General features: G+C 37.1%; 1 protein-coding gene across 1 annotated transcript in view; it reads left to right on the plus strand.

The window, feature by feature from the left end:
* Window positions 1–23,175, plus strand: part of ubn2b (ubinuclein 2b) — a 60,623-nt gene that overhangs the window by 17,390 nt on the left and 20,058 nt on the right. Inside the window, exons 9-13 of the mRNA XM_062037384.1 lie at window positions 4,518–4,624; window positions 4,699–4,809; window positions 17,763–17,903; window positions 17,985–18,035; window positions 18,102–18,144. Of these exons, the coding sequence (XP_061893368.1) occupies window positions 4,518–4,624; window positions 4,699–4,809; window positions 17,763–17,903; window positions 17,985–18,035; window positions 18,102–18,144 (453 nt within the window). The remainder of the gene's footprint in view (window positions 1–4,517; window positions 4,625–4,698; window positions 4,810–17,762; window positions 17,904–17,984; window positions 18,036–18,101; window positions 18,145–23,175) is intronic.

The raw sequence follows: 23,175 nt of genomic DNA on the forward strand, positions 1-23,175 counted from the left end.
TTCTTAAATCTGACAACTGTATCATTTATATAAATGTTTTGTATCGGTCGATAATTGTTGATATTTTTAATGACCTATCGAAAATAAGGCCCAGTAGAAAACTATATCAAATGTAAACATTTAGATTTTTTTAAATGTAATTTTCTGTGATTATAATCCTCTCAGCTATCAATGCAGAAATGAAATGTCAACACAACCATGGAAAACACTCAAAAAATGTAAACAAAATTCTAAAATCACATTGAACACTCGTAAAATTAAGGTATAAAAAAAAGGAATATGTAAGAAATGTTTAATAAAGTGTAACAAAAAAGTGGAAAGTATGAAAATGTAAACATAGAGAAACCCGAAAAGAACTATTTTCTGCAGGTTTAGTGCCAGGAAGTCACGGCTGGGCTCAAAGGGTCAGCCACGTTGGTCTGACTGGGGTCCGTTTTAAAAAAAATCTTAAAAACTGCTATACTGTTGATGTGACTTAATTTTTTATTGACAATTTCTTCAGTCTCTGCAGCACTCAATTTTAGTTTGTCTTCTCACACTTTGCAAACAATGAACCACTAGACAACAAGATGGCGCAACCAAACCTGACAGGATGTTAGCGTGTCACCTCCACTGATCAGTGATCAATTCCTGCGTTGCTCGGTTAACAGAGAGCGAGTACGTTGCTTTGCAACTTCCGCTTTTTTTTTATGACATAAAAGGGGGAAAAATTATTTAACCTTTTATCGAACCCATTTTTATTGATATTGAGTACGTGTCTATCGTGATGTATATTGATATTGTTTTATCGCCCAGCCCTAGTTTCACTCAAAAATACATTTCTCTGTTGACGCGATATTTCGTGCACATAAACACCTTGGGGCCCTCAATGCTGTCATTTAGCATGCAATATATGCGTATGGCGCATAAACACATGACAACGTAAGTGTGGCATTGCTCTGCTTCATACATATCGTAAAGTGAAAGAGAGGTGTATCTTGCAATTAAAGTATTCACTGTGAGAGCGGAGATCCGCCACCACAAGCCCGGGTAGTGTGCATGACCACAGAGTGTAGAAAACACTCAGAAGCGTGCGACCAAACCTTTATCACTTGGATAGGTGCTAAAAAAACCTAGCTCGTAGACACTCTTCTGTCATTTGGAAACACTTTGAACACCCCTGCTTTACTTATTTCACCAGGAAGGCAAAGTATGGCCATTTTTTGGCACATTGTATCCATAACATTTAAAAAAAAAGAGAAAATAGAGCAAAAAGACATAACGTAATGAGAAAAAGCTGAAATTTTGATACTAATAAGAAATAAAAACACAAAGGTTTGCCTTTAAATATGTGTTATAGCCTTTTTATTCGCCTATTTCAGTAGTTCTCAAAACTTTTTTCACTTCGTACCACTTCAGAAAAGACTTGGTTCTCCAAGTACCACCATAATGAAAACATTAAAATACAGTAGTGTAGAAGGCCTAAGTATTCATTAATTACCACTATAATGACAACATTAAAATACAGTAGTGTAGATGGCCTAAGTATTCATTTATTGCCACCATAATGACAACATTAAAATACAGTAATGTGAAAGCATAAGTATTAATTTATTGCCACCATAATGACAACATTAAAATACAATAGTGTAGTAGACCTAAGTATTCATTAAGTACCACCATAATAATAACATTGAAATACAGTAGTGTAGTAGACCTAAGTATTCATTAAGTACCACCATAATGACAACCATACTTGCCAACCTTGAGACCTCCGAATTCGGGAGATTGGGGGGGTGGGCGGGGTCGGGGGCGTTAAGGGGCAGGAGTATATTTATAGCTAGAATTCACTTAAATTAAAGTGAGGGATGAGTGGATGGTGAGATCGACAGGCGGATCGGTACGGCGTCTTCAATAATGCGGACGGTGTATCAATCCGTTGTGGTGAAGAAGGAGCTGAGCCGGAAGGCAAAGCTCTCAATTTACCGGTCGATCTACGTTCCCATTCTCACCCATGGTCATGAGCTTTGGGTTATGACCGAAAGGACAAGATCACGGGTATATGAGTTTCCTCCGCCGGGTGGCGGGGCTCTCCCTTAGAGATAGGGTGAGAAGCTTTGTCATCCGGGGGGAGCTCAAAGTAAAGCCGCTGCTCCTCCACATCGAGAGGAGCCAGATGAGGTGGTTCGGGCATCTGGTCAGGGAGGCGTTTAGGGCACGTCCGACCGGTAGGAGGCCACGGGGAAGACCCAGGACACGTTGGGAAGACTGTCTCCCGGCTGGCCTGGGAACGCCTCGGGATCCCCCGAGAAGAGCTGGACAAAGTGGCTGGGGAGAGGGAAGTCTGGGCTTCCCTGCTTAGGCTGCTGCCCCCGCGACCCGACCTAGGATAAGCGGAAGAAGATGGATGGATGAATGGATATACAGTATATCTGTGGAGAAATGTTAGCTAACAGCGGCATGAAGCCCGCACATCTTCAGCGGCATCTCCGGACAAAACACGCTTGGCATGAGGGTAAGCCACCTGATTTTTTTTAAGAGGAGACTAAATGAATTCAGGTCATCTCAAGACACGATGCAGAAAGCCTCCACAACATCAGCCAAAGCACTGGAGGCTTCTTACGCGGTGTCTTTGCTTGTTGCTAAAGCCAAAAAGCCGTTCACTATCGCTGAAGAGCTGATACTTCCAGCCGCTGCAGTGCTGGCCGAGACAATACTGGATAAAAACGCAGCCGAGAAAATAAAGAATGTGCCTTTATCAAATGACTCTGTCTGCCGGAGAGTAGATAAAATGGGAAAAGACATTGTTGAGCAAGTTGTTGGAAAACTTAGCGACTCATTTTCCCTCCAGCTGGATGAATCCACAGATATTAGTGGAAATGCACAACTTGTAGGTTTTGTCAGATACATCGGTACTGACTATATTTATGAGCACATACTTTTTTGTGAAACAGAGGGGAGAACAACAGGAGAGGACATTTTTGACATTGTCAACACTTTCTTCTCTGAGAATAGCATCAGCTGGAAGTCCTGTAGCAGCATCTGCACAGATGCAGCAGCGTCAATAAAGGGCAGCCTGAGAGGACTGATTGCATGAGCTAAAAAAGAAAACCCCGATGAGAAGTGGACTCACTGTGTCATACACAGGGAGGCATTGGCTTCCAGGAAAATTAGCCCTGTGCTTCATGACGTTTTAAACGACAGCGTCAAAGTCATCAACTTCATAAAGTCAAGGCCACTTAATTCACGTCTGTTGCGTTGCCTCTGTGAAAATATGGGAGCTGAACACACCCAACTGCTGCTGCACACAGAAGTGCGCTGGCTCTCCCGAGGGAAAATACTAAACAATTTAATAAATCAGAAACTGATGACATAGTGCTGTATTTTGCTTCTTTATCTCTTTTTTTTTAACCAAAAATGCTTTGTTCTGATTAGAGGGTACTTGAATTAAAAAAAAATTTCACAGGGGGTACATCAATGAAAAAAGGTTGAGAACCACTGGTGTAGATGATCATATTTATTTCATCATCTATTTGTCTATCATTATTTGTATTTGACTTTATTAAATGTTTGGGTAGAATTGTATTAAACAAAACCAGATTCCTTTTAGGTAATAAAGAAATGTATAACTGCTGTGTATCTACTTTATGGAGGAATGTAGTTAATCACTAACAATGTATTAAAAAGTATGGATTTTGATATCAAGGATCGTTTCAAATCGAGAATTGAGTCTGAATCGTATCGTTACCCCCAAGAATCGAATCAAATCGTGTGGTGCCCAAAGATTAACAGCCCTAATATTAGCCAATATAGGAAAATAAAACACTGTACTTTAATGAACTATTTCTTTGGCGTTCCAAAAGACGGAGCTCACGTACCAGAGTTTTAGAACCACTGGCCTATAGCGGTACAAATTACATAACCTGATGCAACCACCATATTGAGAGAATATTAGGAACAAAACTGTTTTGTATACTTGAAGGCCACTGCTGTTTTATTTAGAATGTCAAATAGTTGACTATTGTTATTAATAATCATATTTATACATACAATATTGTTAGTTTTGATGTATTGTTATTAATAATCATATTTATACATACAATATTGTTAGTTTTGATGTATTGTTATTAATAATCATATTTATACATACAAAATTGTTGGTTTTGATGTATTAATTATTAATAATATATTAATACATACAATATTGTTGGTTTTGATTTATTGTTATTAATAATCATATTTATACATACAATATTGTTAGTTTTGATGAACTTGGAGGCGAGAGGACTGATACTGCATTTTCAGTTCTATGCAAAACACATCGGTCTTGAATACTTGATACTTTAAAACAATTTCCAAAAGTACGTGGGTTAAATCTTTTGAACATTTTTGTTGTGGTATTGAAATAGCATCAATAATCATGGAAACTCATACAGTAGGTATTGACTCCTGAAATGGTGGTATGTTAGCAACCCTGACATGAACAATAGAGTCTTATGTCTATTCAATACTGACTGTGGCCCCTCCCCCTTGACCAGGACGACCGGCTGCGGGCTCCCCTCCTCAAGCTGAAGCTGGCGGTGTGCCATGTCATGCCGGAGCAGATCGCTCGATACAATATGGACTGTATCGCCAAGGTGGCGAAGTAAGCCACTAATTCAACTGGGTATATCTCTGAGGTCGGTTCCGTAAAAGCACCCACTTGCTTCTACCCGACAGGCAGCAGTCTGGGGAGGCGGAGAAAAACGGCTCTGAGGACGACGACGAAGAGAAGCCAGGGAAGCGGGTGATGGGGCCTCGGAAGAAGTTTGTCTGGGATGACAAACTCAGGTTTGTCTCTCATCTCCGTCGCAAAATGTTTCATATTTTCATGTGCTTTCATTCAAAAGCCAGTGTAATGCCGACAAAGTTGTACACATCAGTTTAAGACCAGCAAAAAACCTTGAGCAGCATAAGCACATATGAGCACTTTACAGCACACTAAACTTGAGACTCTTCCAACCTGAAGCTGCAGTCACCAGCGTAGGGCTGCAACTAACGACTATTTTGATAATCGATTTAGTCAAGGACTATCCTAACAATTAATCGATTAGTCGAATAATAAAGCGTACACATATTTAATGGCTGTAGTTTTTCCAACGACTTCTAAATGCAGATTAAGTTATTTTAGGCATGTGCTTACTAACAGCAAAGATGACAAATTTGTTCATAAATATTTATTTATACTGTAACTGCTGCTCATTCAGCTGTTACAAAAAATAAAATGACTAATAAAATGTTGTCCATTTAAATGAAAGGAAAGGCAAAGTGCTAAAACAACAATTAACATTGTTTATGTGTTTTAAGTAAATATAGTAAAATAGCAGCAATGAAAACAAACAAAACACAAAATCTAACTTCCTGTCGAAGAAAAGCATTTTGTGATGATATTTAAAATGATTCACAGCGGCAGTTTTAGCACTCTAATAGACTCAGGCCATATCCACACCAACACAAAGAGTTTCAAAAACACATATTTGAGGTAAACCCATCTCCATCCACCTAAGTGTAGTTCCAAAAAGTGTCTGTCTACACACAAACACACACACCTGCTGTCATGCACATTTGGTCCAATCTGAAGTCTGGAAAAATAGCCACAGCTGACTTGGTGGCATTACACCTCTGTTATTATGTTTGTTTTGATATACTAGACCTACAATGACATGTACATTATCGTTAAAACCAGCCTGCACGTACACAGAGCCCTGGGAACGTTATGAATCTCTTTTTTTAGTGTTTAAAGCATGCCTGTGCTGCTGAAACCCAACATTCACATAATTATAACATGTTTAATTAGCAACATGATGATATATTACTTGTACAGTGTAGTGTACATTATTTCTAAAATCAGCACGAGCCAAGGAAACCCTTTAGCATGTTTAAGTGCCGCTGCAAAACTCTAGTAGAGTTATTACGCATTTAATGATCAATATAGAGATACATGTGCACTGAAGTGTACATTGTCTTTAACATTAACAAGGAGGGAGGATCATGTTTTTTTAGTTGCCTTAAATGTGCGCGCACGGCTTCATCTATTTACCGTATTTTTCGGATTATAAATCGCTCCGGAGTATACGTCGCACCAGCCGAAAATGCATAATAAAGAAGGAAAAAAACATATATACGTCGCACTCGATTATAAGTCGCATTTTTGGGGGAAATTTATTTGATAAAATCCAACACCAAGAATAGACATTTGAAAGGCAATTTAAAATAAATAAAAAATAGTGAACAACAGGCTGAATAAGTGTACATTATATGACGCATAAATAACCAACGGAGAACGTGCCTGGTATGTTAACGTAACATATTATGGTAAGAGTCATTCAAATAACTATAACATATAGAACATGCTATACGTTTACCAAACAATCTGTCACTCCTGATCGCTAAATCTGATGAAATCTTCTTCCTCGTTGTCGCTCCTGGTATGCGCCGCTCCCTTTCTTTCTGCTGCTCGAGCGCCGTTTTCTGCTGCATATTTCACTACGTCCAGCTTGTAATCTGCAGTATATGATTTCCTTTTCGGTGTCATTTTTGTTCAGCCCTACTCAGTTTTTATAAGTTACCGCCAATGTTGTAGCAGTGTGCTGTGTAGCAGTCGCAGTTAGCATCCCATGACCAACAATGCACTTCTGCCATGACGCACAATGCACTTCTGCCATGACCCGCCCCCGCCGAATTCTTATTGGTTGACGTGTGTGTGACGATTGCTGACATTTGCTTTGTCTCTTACGCGAATGAGATAAATTATATTATTAGATATTTTACGGTAATGTGTTAATAATTTCACACATAAATCGCTCCGGAGTTTATGTCGCACCCCCGGCCAAACTATGAAAAAAACTGCGATTTATAATCCGAAAAATACTGGTGTTTTAACTTCATGATCCGTCGTTAAAGAATTAAAAACCTGAGTTTAGGGCTGGGCGATATGGACGAAAAAGTATATCTCGATATATTTTCACTTAAACTCGATATTAGATATATATCCTGATATATTTTCCAGTGAAAATATTTATATAAAGATATTCATTTTTGAGCGAAATTCACTGAAATTGAAGTGAATGACAACTGTACTGTAAACAGTCAGTGGCACTTTTATTAACCCAGTTAGTCAAGATGGGTATTAACAGCACAGAAAATAAACTGTTCAAGTAGCACAGAATTACATAACATAAATAAAATAGAAAAACAAAGAATGTATAAATAAAATAGAAACATATTCTTTCTACATAAAATAAATAACATAGCTGTGCAAATAATAAAAAATTTATCAAACTCAGATAAAAAATACATTTGCAGGCTGGCCCTTTTGAATTCCCAGTCGACAATGTAATGGACTGTCACACACATACGGTTCTGTGGTCCTACTAGACCACTCGTCTGTGGTCAGCACCAAGTATGATCTTGTTGTTTGTTTCAAAATGATTCAACTATTCAATGTTGAAATATAAAGAGTAGAAATAATGAACAAAATGTCAGCTACTGTCTTGTTGTAAAACACTACAGGCTATACCAGACCTGGGCATTCTGCGGCCCGCGGGCCGCATCCGGCCCTTTGTACGTCCCTGTCCGGCCCGCGTGAGGCCAATTATAAATTACAAAATACATTTAAAAAAGTATCTATTTCGAGTGTGCAATACAACGGTGCTGCTTTTGTTTTGAAAAGCGTTATTTGTATTATTTCCGTGTGGACGTATGCTCGTGCGCGCAGCGGCAATCACAAATACAAAATAAATTTAAAAAACATCTTTGTCATGCGTGAAATACAACTGTGCTGCTTTTATTTTGAAAAGTGTTATATGTGCGTATGTCCTGTGAGGGATGCTAAAAAGAGAAAAGTTGATGACGAATGGCGTGTTTTAAAAAAGACATGGACTGCCAAGTAAAGGTAAAGCCGTGTGCTTAATTTGTGGTACACACGTTGCTGTGTTTAAAGAATATAGTGTAACGACCTGCTGAAGTAGATGTTGTCTTCTTGAGTTGCGTAAATAAGAAGTGAGGAGACGTGCGTGTGGAAGGAACGAGATATGTTGACCTGTGTTAGTATAGCTTGCTTAATAAAAGTTAAAACATTGCGTCAGACTTGTTGTGCACTTCTTCTGAACGCTACAATTGATGTCAGAAGTAAAACTTTGCGCATACTGCACTGTTTGTGTGCTACGTCATCGGGAGGTACGTGCCACGTGAGGAGCTCGCTGCAAAGAGAGAGAGAGAGAGACAGAGAGAGACTGAGAGAAAGAGAGAGAGAGGCAGCGTTTACAGGTGCAGCCACGCTGCTTGCCACGGGGGGAATTCCGCCCTCAATGAAGACTCCCAGGTTTGATGGCAAGGCGAACTGGGAGGCATTTCATCCCACTTGTGACATCAATTGTAGCGTCCAGAAGAAGTGCACACCAAGTCTGATGCTCTTCTTAAACTTTTATTGAGCATGCTATACTAACACAGCTCAACTTATCTCGTTCTTTCCAAAAGGAAAACCAATCCTCACTCCTCATTTCCGCAACAGCAACGCTTCCTCCTTCTTCGCCAATCACCTTACAGGCGTGCTACGTTCACAACAAAGAGGATGCAGGATGAAGTGACAGAAATTGAAATTTTTGTATTGTAATATACATCAGGAAGTGTTGTGTAAGAAAGTGTTAAAAATAAAACCATCAAAAGCCATCTGCTTTTGTATAAAGATAAGTTAGGTTAAATGAAAATATTATTATTATCTATCTTACGGTATATCAAAAATAATTTGTGCAAAATTTAATTGAAATATTGTCGGTGCGGCCCTCCAGCAGTGCTCGGGTTGCTCATGCGGCCCCCGGTAAAAATTAATTGCCCACCCCTGGGCTATACTGTAGCAAAAGTCATCACATGTCTGCCACCAGCATGTGTGTTCTTAAATGTGTATTCCACCTCTTCCAGTTTTGATTTGGGCTTACATGGTAAACAACTCAAATGAATGTGTTATCCAGGCGCATACATTTGTCCAAATGTGGCCAAATAAACGCATTGTGGGTTTCCTGGACATGGTCTACATCGCTAAAAGAAAAGTCTAAGGAAGAGAATCCCTCTGCCATCTTCCACTAGTTTTTTTAATATCTAAATCGCCCGCTTGAAGATTCCCTCTTCTCTTCTACGACTCGCTCATCGTCATTTAGGATGTCTGTTGTAATTTCCCTTCCTGGTTCGATGACCCGCCCTAGTTGCCTTCGAATGGCCTAATCTCAACCAATCGTGACTCATCATAGTAAACAACCAACCAATCATGGATGTTCTTATACGTGCAAGCACGTCTTGAAAGGAGGAAGGAGGGGGTTTAGTAGCCCATGGTGGGGAGCGGGGGAGAACAAGGAACACAGCAAATAAGCGGAGTGTGTTAATTTTAATGTAAAATAAATTATATCGATATTACGATATTTCTTAATTCATATCTTGTTTAAAAATATATCGATATATCTTACAAACTTGATATATTGCCCAGCCCTATGTTGCACGCCTGACAGTATGTGACGTAGGGCTGGGCGATATGACTAAAAAATTTATCACGATATAAGTGTTTCATATCAGTCGATATCGATAATTATTGATAAAAAAAAAACAAAACTATTCTAAATAAAGACCAGGAGAAAAAAGGCTGAATTTAAATACTTTTATTTTAAATATAACCTTTAACTTTTAGAACGAGGTCAGCATTATGAAAAACGGTCAGATAAATGGAAATACTGGTCGATGTGCAAATATTGACATTAAATAAATGCTTAATCCAACAAAATGTGCAAAGTATTGTAATTAAGAAATTAGTAGTGTACAACTCAGGCTTTAAAGCCATATTGGTAAAAAAAAAAAAAAAAGTCACATTAAGCAAGCAGAAACAAACATATCTTACAGAATATTGTAAACATCGGAATAAACTTGCGTCTGAACATCTGTGACAAAACAAACCTGTTACCCTCTTCAGTCATTTATGGAAAAATCAAACCAACTTCAGTATCTCCTTTTCCACGGATTCCCTGCACATTGTGGAAAGCTTAGGAATAGCTGTCTTGGAAAATTGCTTTCGGCCAGGTAGAACATAACGGGGGTCGAGCACGTGTATGAGATTCTTGTACCCAGACTTCTCAACTATGCTGAGCGCTAGCATGTCCTTCGCTAATTGATACACCACTGCATCCGTTATTTCTTTATAACGTTTTGAATTTTTGTCGTATGGCATTGCTGCCGAGTAATACTGTCTGCGGCAACAACAGACCACCATCGAGACGATGGTGGTCTGTTGTTGCCACTTCGGTGCTGTTCCACTTGCACCGGCTGATGTAGATGGTTGTGGCTGTTTGATACTGCTGTACTCCAGCGGGTGAGAGCGGCTCAGGTGCTAAAATAAGTTTGTCGTGTTCCCAGACTTGGTCGGGACGACGACCTTGCAAAGTTTGCAGACAGTATTACTCTGATTCGTATCGGATTTAAAAAAATCCAAAATACTGCCAAACTGGTGACGTGACGTTTCCTTTTTTATTTACAATTTCCTCTCGTGCTGCCGCACTCATATTCCCGTTTCGTTTCACTCCTCGTCGTCAGCTAGCCGTTGTTGCTTTTTTTTCCCTTTCCTGTTAGCGTTTCCCAGAATGCCTTGCGGTTCAGGCTCGGCCGTGATAGGTCGAGAGGCCAAAGCCCTTCCTCTGCCTACACCCCCCAGAATGCTGTGCGGTTCCGGCTCTGCCTTTTTCCCTATTTTTTCTAACAGAACTCAGTGAAATTATCGAACGTTCTATCGACCCCATTTTCTATTGATATTGATCACATGTCTATTGCGATATATATTGTTATTGTTTTATCGCCCAGCCCTAATGTGACGTATGTAACAAGGTGCGATTGTTTTATCTCTCTGTGAGAAGGAGAGAAAAGAAAGAGTGAGAAAAAGCCTGTAGTGTACGATAGTGTGTTGAAAGGCAGCAAGGCGTGTTGTTGAGCTTTGGAAACGACAGCGCACAATCGTCACATCATCAATGGAGTATGAGTCTCCGTTTGTGTCGCGCATAGCTGAGTGGAGAGTTTTGGAACTCTACACTTTGGCCTGCGTTTGCAAAAGTCTGCCTTTTTTTAAGGACACAAGTATGCGTTTGCGTGTGGACAAGAGGCCTAAATGCAGAGATAAGTATCCGTGTTCGTGTGGACATGGCCTCAATGTGTAGAATTTTATCTTTTTTTATTTAGGGACGGCGTGGCGAAGTTGGTAGAGTGGCTGTGCCAGTAATCGGAGTGTTGCTGGTTACTGGGGTTCAATTCCCACCTTCTACCTTCCTAGTCACGTCCGTTGTGTCCTTGGGCAAGACACTTCACCCTTTGCCTCTGATGGCTGCTGGTTAGCGCCTTGCATGGCAGCTCCCGCCATCAGTGTGTGAATGTGTGTGTGAATGGGTAAATGTGGAAATACTGTCAAAAGCGCTTTGAGTTATCATTTATTATCATTTATTTATTTATTTTTTTCTTCATGAATTTATTAATCAATCCAACAAAACAATACACAACAATACCATAACGATGCAATCCAATTCCAAAACCAAACCCGACCCAGCAACACTCAGAATAGCAATAAACAGAGCAATTGAGAGCAATTGAGGACACACAAACATGGCAAGGAACAATCCAAAAGTAGTTAAACAAAAATGAATATTATCAACAACAGTATCAATATTAGTAACAATTTCAAAATAGCAGTGATTAAAAAAAATAAATAAATAAATCCCTCATTGATATTATCATTAAAAACATTAATAAAAAATAAATAAAAATGAACATTAGTGTCACAGTGGCTTACACTTGCATCACATCTCATAAGCTTGACAACACATTGTGTCCAATATTTTCCACAAAGATATAATAAGTCATATTATGGTTCATTTAATAGTTAAAACAAATTTAAATAATGGATCCCATATTCCAATATATGACTCATTATTATCTAAACTAAATTCAGTTTTTTCTACTGATATCATCTCCATAGCTTGTGTGTACCAGTTAGTATAAGTTGGACTATCAACATCTATCCATATTACCCTTTTTGTTATTATGCATATTGAAAGAAAAGCATTTTTACTCGTTAATGGCACGTTACTAACTTGATGGAGATCCCCAAGAATACAAGTTTGCAGTGTCATTGGGATGTTTATATTAAGGAATGTGATTGCTTCTTTTGTTTTTTTCAACCATAACTCTTTTATTCTTTGACATTCCCACAATAAATGAACAAGAGTTCCCTCAGCTGCCCGACACTTCATACATAACTTGCTATCTACTACACCAATTTTAAACAGCTGAGAAGATGTAAAATACAATCTATTCAATATTTTAAATTGAGTCAGCTTATCTTTAATGCCTCTAAAGGGGTTATTGGCATTTTTACAAATATCATTCCATGATATGTCTCTTTCATCTAAAATATTTAAGTCCATCATCCATTTCCAAACACATGCATCATTTGCAATTCTAGTGTGGTGTTCATTTATTATTCCATAAAATAGTTTAATTAATTTCTTAATTATATCTTGATTAAAAAGTGCATCTTCCAGTTCATGGCTATTTAAGGACATACTTTCAGAGGATATGCATTTATTTACAGCGTGTTTTAAAGAGATAAAATTTAAAAAATGACTTCTGGGTACATTATATTGATCAACTAAATCATTGAACGGTTTAAAAGAGTTTTTATTAATAATATGATAAGGTTTAGTAATACCTCTGTCTTTTCATGTTGTCCATTTAACCACATTTTTATTAATTAAGATATTAGGATTGTACCAAAGCGGTTGATTTACAGATGTCATTGGGTTGATTCCTAGTATTTTCTTGCACAGTTTTAGAATGTTAAAGGTGGCTTCTATTGGGCTATGCCTCAATTTATTAGGTATTTTTTAAATATAATATAAGCTCCCCACATCAATGTCCAAATTCATTAACATATTTTTTCTATGTTGATCCAGTCCTTATCTGCAGAAGAATGAAATAAGTGGCTTGCTTGTTCACAACCGAAGGAGATATAATAATGTAAGAAGTTTGGTAATTGTTGTCCTCCTTTATCTTGTGTATAAGACAACCTTAAGTATGAACATCTGGCCTTCTTTCCACACCATATAAAATGTGATAACATTGTATGTATTTTCTTAAACCAACTTTTATTAATTAGGACAGGCATCATTTTCAGTATATAATTAACTGCTGGCAGTATACTCATTTTTACTATGTTCACCCGACCCCAAAGTGATATTTGGAGACGTGACCAGCGTTCCATTTTGGATTCTATCTTATTTTTTAAATGTTTAAGATTAAGATCTCTGCTTGTATAAAGGTTTGGTGTAATATGTAGTCCTAGATATATGATTTTTGCCTCTTTCCATTAAATTTTGGAGTTCTGAACTTGTGATTTCTTGTAGTGTTTATTAAGTGGTAATATTTCACATTTGTCCCAATTAACTTTATACCCTAATAAACAGCCATATTCAGTGATGACATTATTGATATAGTGAAGAGAGGAGTTAACATGTGACAGGTAGAGAATTATGTCGTCACAATACATCGATAGCTTATTATACTGAGAGCCAATTTTTATACCATGAATATTATTTTCACTTCTTATTTTTGCAGCTAAGGGTTCAATAACCAAATTAAATAATAATCCAGATGCAGGACATCCCTGTTTTACTCCTCTTTTTAACGAAAAAGGTTCTGAAATATGATTATTGGTTTTGACTGATGCCATGGGCCTTGTATAAAGCATCTTAATCCATTGTATAAAATGATCTCCTAATCCAAATTTACGTAATGTGCAAAACATAAATGACCAGTTTATGCGGTCGAATGCCTTCTCCGCATCAACAGTACATACTGCTGTGGGATAAGGGAGACTTCGAGCATAGTAAGTAACATTAAACAATTTCCTTGTATTGTCTGAAGATTGTCGACCTACCATGAAGCCAGTTTGGTCAATATGAATTAATTTTCCTATTACATTTGATAATCGTGTGGCTAAGATTTTTGCCAAGATTTTATTGTCCATATTGGCTAGGGATAAAGGACGATAATTACTGCAAATCAATGGGTCTTTATCCTTTTTATGTATCAATGAGATATGAGAAAAATTGAAGGTTGGAGAAAACAATTGTTTATTAAATGAAGATTGGTACATTTGTAATAATAGAGGAGACAAATCTTCACTGAATATTTGATACAATTCTGTATTGTAGCCATCAGGGCCAGGAGATTTATTTTTTGCAAATGAATTTATAGCTTTTTGAATTTCCATTAATTGTATAGGTTCCTCCAGTGATTTTTGGTCATGCTCTGATAAGGATGGCAGTTGTATTGCGTTTAAATATGACTGCATAGCTTATGCTACAATCTTTCTCAGGCTTATATAGATTTGTATAAAATGTTCTAAACGTTTCATTGATTTGCTTGGGATCAACAGAAATACTACCTTCTGAAAGTTTAATATTAGATACAGTACCGGTATATGATTTCTACTCATCTGCTTCTTTAATCTTAATGCAAGGAGCTTTCCAGCTTGCTCGCCGTATTCATGAAACTTTAATTTTGCCCTATTAATTTTATATTCAACCTTCTCCATGTTTCCTGATTATACTGTTGGGACAATGTGTCCTGCAATTGTTTGATTCCATTCAATAATTCATTTTCTTCGGCACGTTGTTTTTTATTCTTAAAGCTTGCAATCCTAATAAGTTCTCCTCTCACACACAATTTAAGTGCTTCCCATATTGTGGAGATTTCAGTGACAGAATCCTGGTTATTTTTAATAAAATATGAAATCAATTCTTTAATTTGTAATTTATTTTCCTCACTTTCTAATAAAGAAATATTAATTTTACATTGTTTGAATTGGAAAGTGACAGGAGGAAAGCTTACGTTGATTTGAATTGGACTATGATCAGAAATAATTATTGGGTGAATTTTAGCCTGCACGTTTTCTACAATTGCCTTAGGAACAAAGAACATATCATTTCTTGAAAATGACTGATGTCTGTTTGAATAAAAAGTGAAATCCTTCTCATATGGATTTAAGGTTCTCGAAATATCTATTAGGTTAAGAGTTTGCATTAATTTCAGAAGAGAAAAAACTGATTTATTGGGTTTAACAATCTTACCAGTTTTATCAATATTTAGATTAATTGTTAAATTTAGATCTCCACCCATAATAATATCAGAATCAACATAACTGCCAATTTGAGCTCCATGTCACCAAAGAAAGAAGGTTTATCATCATTGCGTGCATATAAGTTTACCATGGACGCCCCTGCTTATTTCAGCAAGACAATGCCAAGCCACATGTTACATCAACGTGGCTTCATAGTAAAAGAGTGCGGGTACTAGACTGGCCTGCCTGTAGTCCAGACCTGTCTCCCATTTAAATTAGTGTGGCGCATTATGAAGCCTAAAATACCACAACGGAGACCCCCGGACTGTTGAACAACTTAAGCTGTACATCAAGCAAGAATGGGAAAGAATTCCACCGGAGAAGCTTAAAAAATGTGTCTCCTCAGTTCCCAAACGTTTACTGAGTGTTGTTAAAAGGAAAGGCCATGTAACACAGTGGTGAACATGCCCTTCCCCAACTACTTTGGCACGTGTTGCAGCCATGAAATTCTAAGTTAATTATTATTTGCAAAAAAAAAATAAAGTTTATGAGTTTGAACATCAAATATCTTGTCTTTGTAGTGCATTCAATGGAATATGGGTTGAAAAGGATTTGCAAATCATTGTATTCCGTGTATATTTACATCTAACACAATTTCCTAACTCATATGTAAACGGGGTTTGTATATATATATATATATATATATATATATACATATATACTAGGGGTGTAACGGTACGTGTATTTGTATCGAACCGTTTCGGTACGGGGGTTTCGGTTCGGTTTGGAGGTGTACCGAATGAGTTTCTAAGCTAAAGTCTAAACAAGCTGCTTTGCTTCTTCTGCCTCTGTCTCAGCACCCAGCATTGTCCCACCCACACAACCACCTGATTGGTTACACAAAAAGCGGCAACAGCCAATCAGCAGTGCGTATTCAGAGCTGTAACAGCCAATCAGCAGTGCGTATTCAGAGCGCATGTAGTCAGCGCTTCAGCGTCGAGCAGAAAGGTTTTTAGCAGGTGAGCATAAGGCAGCGTACTCTCCCCAAATTATAATAAACACCTCCCAGTCAACTGCTAGTAACATCACTATGAGCCCGTTGACCTTCTAGAAACTTAAACTGCAGCTCAGCTCGCTCGCAGGCCTGGCTTGAGGTGAAGGCTAATTAGCTTTTAGCGTAACTTAGCTCATTTTGGTGTGTGTGTGTGTGTGTGTGTGTGTGTGTGTGTGTGTGTGTGTGTGTGTGTGTGTGTGTGTGTGTGTGTGTGTGTGTGTGTGTGTGTGTGTGTGTGTGTGTGTGTGTGTGTGTGTGTGTGTGTAGTCCTATTGCTATTGTACTATTTTTTCAGCTATAGTTACATTAATCATTAGTAATGCAGTAGCCCAGTTTTGAATGGCAGGTTCCCTGCTATCACATGTTGATAAAAATATAACATTTAATAAAAATCAACTACAGGCTTCCCAAATGCTGTAACAAATTAAGCATGATGAGTTGACTTGAAACTGTTTAATGTTGCACTTTTTATATGTAGAAGAAAAGTTTTGCCATTGTATTTAATCTGAGCAACAACTTGTGGCAGTTTAATGTTGATTAACGTGAGCAGAATTATTATATTGTTCCCAATGTTAAAAGGATAAAGCCATTGTTTACAAATTTGGTAAATAAATAACCAAAAAATTTATATTTTGTTGTTTTCTTACTGTACCGAAAATGAACCGAACTGTGACCTTTGAACCGAGGTACGTACCGAACCGAAATTTTTGTGTACCGTTACACCCCTAATATATACACATACACATACACACATATATATACACATTCATATATACACCTAATACACAAATATATATGTATACATACATATTTACGTATATGTATATACTGTATACATACATACGTACATATTTATATGTACGTACATATGTATATACATGTGTGTGTATGTATACGTACATATGTACATATATATATATACACAGTATATATGCTACTTGCAGTCGGCTTTCGGCCCCTGGCCAATTTTTTTTAGCCCAATCTGGCCCCCCCATTCAAATAGTTATGACACCCCTGCATTAGAGTTACATCTTTCCTGGGCACTATTATTTCACTGAGCACAATGGCTGTGCGCAATAAAAACATAGAAAGTACTTTCTCTGTTTGCTACTATTACTTGCAGACTTGGTGAAAGCCTATTGCTAAACATTTTAAATAAGAAGAATAAATATTGATTTACAATGTCCGCTCTTTCTGGTATGCCGACTGATGGGATTGTTGTATCTTTCAGCACTTGTGCTCTCTTTGAGCCACTCAAAAATTAGAAATGCTTCCTAGTTATGTTGTGGTGTAAGTGTTTGCACGGGAGGTAAATCCTGTTGGAATTGTGCCGTTTGATACCATAAAATTGGTAATAAAAGTTAAAAATAGCATTGTACTTTGTTTGACTTCTACTGGGGGCTACAAAACATATTACTTTCATTTGTTTTCACGTTAAAAAAAGCCCGTATTTTCAAGGTGTGGCGACAACGAAATTCACATTCAAACCCTGCATCAGGCCGCAGAATATGTCCTACATGTGTCCTATAAGCTGTCGTTGTTGGTCAGGTCGTTGCTGTGTAACTTGGTACGGGTGAAGCTGAGCTGTTACGAGCTGGAGGGGAAGAACTCTTCGCCCGAGGACTACCTCAAAGGCTTTATGGAAACCGAGGTAAAACCTCTCTGGCCCAAAGGCTGGATGCAGGGCAGGTGAGTTTTTATTTGGTTCTCCTCCACTATTCTCTCTTCCAATGTGCAGCGCACCTCCCCTCATGTGTGTGTTTGTGATAGGATACTGTTTAAAGAGAGCATCATGGCTCACGGCCATTTCACGGGCTACACGTGAGTAAGCAGACACGCAAAGAAATGATTGGAGAAAGGTTGCCTAATCTTTTTTGTTTCTTCCAGAGCAAAGAAAAGGATCGTCACCACACCCAAAGCCAAGCCAAAGGTAACACCTTACATGCTCATTACCACTGTTTTACTGTTATGTATGCACTTTGTGTTTATTGTGTGAATGCTCAACATTCACAGAGTTATTAATATGGGAAAAAAGTTTGGATTTACGACTCCAACTCCGTTTTGGCCTTTTTTTTTCAACAATAACATCAGGTCAGAAGGCGGCATGTGGAAAAAAGCATGTTCAAAGCTTCGCAATGAGGCAGCTTTGAACAAAAATAAAATATGGACAGTTAGCAGTAGGGACGGAAGGATATTAAAATCTTACAGTACGATATTGTCACGGTATTAAAGGGGAAATGCACTTTTTTGGGGAATTTTGCCTATCATTGAAAATCCTTATATGCAAGACAAAAACACATATGTTTGTCTTTTTTATGCACTGTAAATCTGTTCCGCCTATAAAGCCCCCAAAAAACATTCAAACACCTCCATTAAGGTTTTATATACATGATATAAGTATATATGTAATGTAATGACATTTATAATAACATGCAATATATACATGATGTAAGTATATATGTAGTTAAAGTTAAAGTACCAATGATTGTCACACACACACTAGGAATGGCAAAATTATTCTCTGCATTTGACCCATCACCCTTGATCACACCCTGGGAGGTGAGGGGAGCAGTGGGCAGCAGCGGTGGCTGCGCCCGGGAATCATTTTTGGTGATTTAGCCACCAATTCCAACCCTTGATGCTGAGTGCCAATCAGGGAGGTAATAGGTGTAGTAACATTTATAATAACATGTAATATTTACATGATGTAAGTATATATGTAATGTAGTAACATTCATAATAACATGTAATATATACATGATGTAAGTATATATGTAATGTAGTAACATCATAATAGCATGTAATATATACATAATGTAAGTACATATGTAATGTAGTAACATTTATAATAACATGTAATATATACATGGTGTAAGTATATACTGTATGTAATGTAGTAATATTTATAATAAAATGTAATTTATACAAGGTGTAAGTCTATATGTAATGTAGTAACATTCATAATAACATGTAATATATACATGATGTAAGTATATTTGTAATGTAGGAACATTCATAATAACATGTAATATATACATGATGTAAGTATATATGTAATTTAGTAACATTCACAATAACATTTAATATATACATGATGTAAGTATATATGTAATGTAGTAACATTATAATAACATGTAATTAGGGCTGGGCGATAGGGCCTTTTATTAATATCTCGATATTTTTAGGCCACGTCACGATACACGATATATATCTCGATATTTTGCCTTAGCCTTGAATGAACACTTGGATGTATATAATCACAGCAGTATGATGATTCTATGTGTCTACATTAAAACATTCTTGTTCATACTTAATTAATATATGCTTATTTTAAACTTTCATGCAGAGAGGGAAATCACAACTAAGTCGATTTACCCAAACTGTATTTATTAAACAGTTATTAAGCAGTGGCACAAACATTCATGTCATTTCCAAAACAGAAAGTGCAAGATTGTCAGAGACATTTTAAAACAAGCTATGAGTGCACTTTTGTGCATGATGTCACTAAGATGACACATCAAAACAACACTAAATTAAAGTGCACTTTTTGTACAGAACGCCACTACATAGTTTAAAACAAATAAAGTGCACTTTGTGCATGATGTCACACAAGATATTTCAATAAGTGTCAAATAAAAATGAGCTGCATAATAGGAAATCAAATAGTGTATGTCCTTCGCTATGTGGTAGGTTACTGCGGACGTTATCTCCTTCTGTTGTTGACTATTTTTTTCATATGGTGTTGATCTGGAAATAGTTGCTTCGGCATTTTGTTGGTGTGGCACCAAACGGAGATATTGACATGCGGCGTTTCAAGCACTCCTTATTCTCTAGCGGGTGACTTTTCAAGTGATGATACAGTAGCAGTGGTGCTACTTTTTGTAGCAACGCTTTTGTCGCATAATTGTTCAACATCTTCCCGCTTGAAGCCAAACCACCGCCAGACGATGGGCCCCGTGCTGTTTTTCTTGGGAATTAATTCTTCCTTCATTTGTTACCAGATTCGCACCTTCTCTCGTATTACCACCCGCACCGCACTGTTAGCATCACAGCTAACGTTACCATGTCGCTACCTGTCTGCTCCGGGGTAGCGTGTGACGTTGCACACGTGACGTACGTAAGAAGGTGCGCTTGTTTTAAGTCTCTGTGAGAAGGAGAGACAAGAAAGAGTGGGAAACGCATGCAGTGTTATGCCTGCAGCTAAAAGCAACTGCGTGAGAACGTATACTCAAATATCACGATATAGTCATTTTCTATATCGCACAGAGACAAACCCGCGATATATTGAGCATATCGATATATCACCCAGCCCTACATGTAATATATACATGATGTAAGTATACATGTAATGTAGTAATATTCATAATAACATTTAATATATGCATGATGTAAGTATATATGTAATGTAGTAACATTCATAATAACATGTAATATATACATGATGTAAGTATATATGTAATGTAGTAACATTTATTATAACATTTAATATTTACGTGTTTTGATCATTTTAAGCATTCATTTTAAAAAAACGCATTATGTTTGCTTTTTCACTGATTATTACTCACTGCGGACTTCAGGTGAGCCAAAAAACATAATAAAACATCACTTACTGTACAATGTCTGCTGTCATTAGACTGCTAGGAAGTTCATACATTCTCATAATCCTCAGGAAGAAAAGGGGGGTGGAGCCAAGCATCTTTTTGCGACGTTCTTGCCATATCTAGGTCTAAATTGTCTGTCAAAGTGTACCAACATGTCAGAATACGTCCTCATCCTTCTACTATCCAGGTGAGAGGCATGATTTATGATCTGCAATAAACTTTCACGAGCAAAGAAAGTGAGGAAACAGCTGACCACTCAATGATGTTAAACATCGGCACACACAGTAGTGATCACGTCGCCACTATAAATAGCTTGTCTGCGTTTGCGTTTATAATAACAATATCGCTAATACTTGTTAATATTTATAATAACAATATCACTAATGCTTGTTAATATTTATAATAACTATCACTAATGCTTGTTAATATTTATAATAACTGTCACTAATTCTTGTTAATATTTATAATAACTATCACTAATGATTGTTAATATTTATAATAACAATATCACTAATGCTTGTTAATATTTATAGTAACAAGATCAGTAATACTTGTTAATACTTATAATAACAATAGCACTAACACTTGTTAATATTCAGGTCACCAAATGTAAATGTAGTATTGTTGGCGCTTTTTGATGTTTTTTATTGGGTTTTATGGGTGCAATAGTGGACCTCCCATTGGCTCCGTTGTAAGCCGACTTTTATTTACGCTTATTTACGAGTCAGAATGCATTAAAAAAATACATCTGTCGTCTTGTCTTTCATAATGAATATGAACGATAGGCACAATTCGCCAAAAAAGTGTAATTCCCCTTTAAGGCCACGGTACGATATTATTGTGGTATTGCCCCCCCCCCAAAAATAAAGACTATAGATATAGAGATGAAATTTAGCTATTGTAGATAATTCTGTCAGATTTACTGTGATGCTTTTTTTTATATATTGAATATGCATTGTCCTAATCAAATATTTATTCTATTGATTAGAGCTCCTTATTTGAGGCAAAACTTCTGTAATGAATAAAATACTTCTGTAAACAAAAGTAGCATATCATTGCATTCAAATAAATAAAGTTTAACTTTTGAGATCGATCAAGCACAAATGTAAACCTTCTGTCTTGAATAAAATATTTGTGTTAACAATAGGGATGCAATGATATCAAAATCTCAAGGTGCGATATTATTACGGTATTAAGACCACGGTACGATATAATTGTGGCACATGTCCAAAAAAAAAGGACTTGAAATTGCCATAGTGTGTAAAATGAAGTGTGAGAAATGTTTAGGATAAAGAACGTTACTGTAATTGAACACACACGGAATGTTCTAATCATATTACTAATATGATATGATACAAATTAATAATTTTTTAAGTGCAAGGAATAGTGCAGTGTTACAAATATTAAAAAAATACAGTAGAGAATCTAAGTGACAAATGTAAATATCCAAGTGTAAAATGTTCACTTTAGTGTCTTTCAACTTTTACATTATGAGAAACAGTGTCCTCTGCAGTGGACATTTTGTATATCAGTTTGGAAAATGCTGTTTGTCAGAACATTTTAAACTCTAATTATTTAACTTCTAATCCTGGATATACCTCACAAACTGATGTTAAAATATATTTTCCGGCTGGTGTTTATCAAGCAGCATCTCATTACTCGTATTCCCTGCGGTGTGCAGTGTCCGTCCGCGCTCCCACTGGGCGCTTTCCTTTTACACAGCACGCTGTGTCGGCTTGGAAACGCTCCAGACCAAGGTGGCGCAGACTTTGTTACCAAAGAGGTTATGTTTTGTTTGTCTGTTAGCAACATGACGCAAACCAGTTATGGACAAGTACAGGTCTAGCTGTTAACTAGATCATCTCTGCAGCATTTGTGAAGGAACAGCAATTTGTTTATGTTGATGAGACAAGTTGGTAAAATTAGTCAAGTACTAGATTTTAGGGCATTCAAAAATCTGTTTTTGAATGAATCGCAATTCTTATTTGTAACGATTCTTAATTGATTAAAAATATATATATATCGATTTAAAAAAAAAAAAAGATCTGTTCTGCCAAGCCACTCAAGCAAATCACATTGTTGATGTAGGTCAGGTGTGTCCAAACTGCGGCCCGCCGGAGTCTTCAATTTGGTCCATGAGTCAATTTATATGCTGCTGCTTAGTCACCATCTTGTGGAACACATGAGTAATTCGGGCCTATGATCAATTATCATTCTTTGAAAGAAATCAAGCGCAGCATTTACATATGACCCAATGCAAACCACCTTCCCTATTCATGGGGCAGAACAAAATCCAACCAACACAAAACGTCAACAGACACACATCACACTTAACACTATTTGTGGATATTTAAAAAACA

Source organism: Entelurus aequoreus, linkage group LG25 (assembly GCF_033978785.1).
Source record: "Entelurus aequoreus isolate RoL-2023_Sb linkage group LG25, RoL_Eaeq_v1.1, whole genome shotgun sequence".
Classification (NCBI taxonomy): domain Eukaryota; kingdom Metazoa; phylum Chordata; class Actinopteri; order Syngnathiformes; family Syngnathidae; genus Entelurus; species Entelurus aequoreus.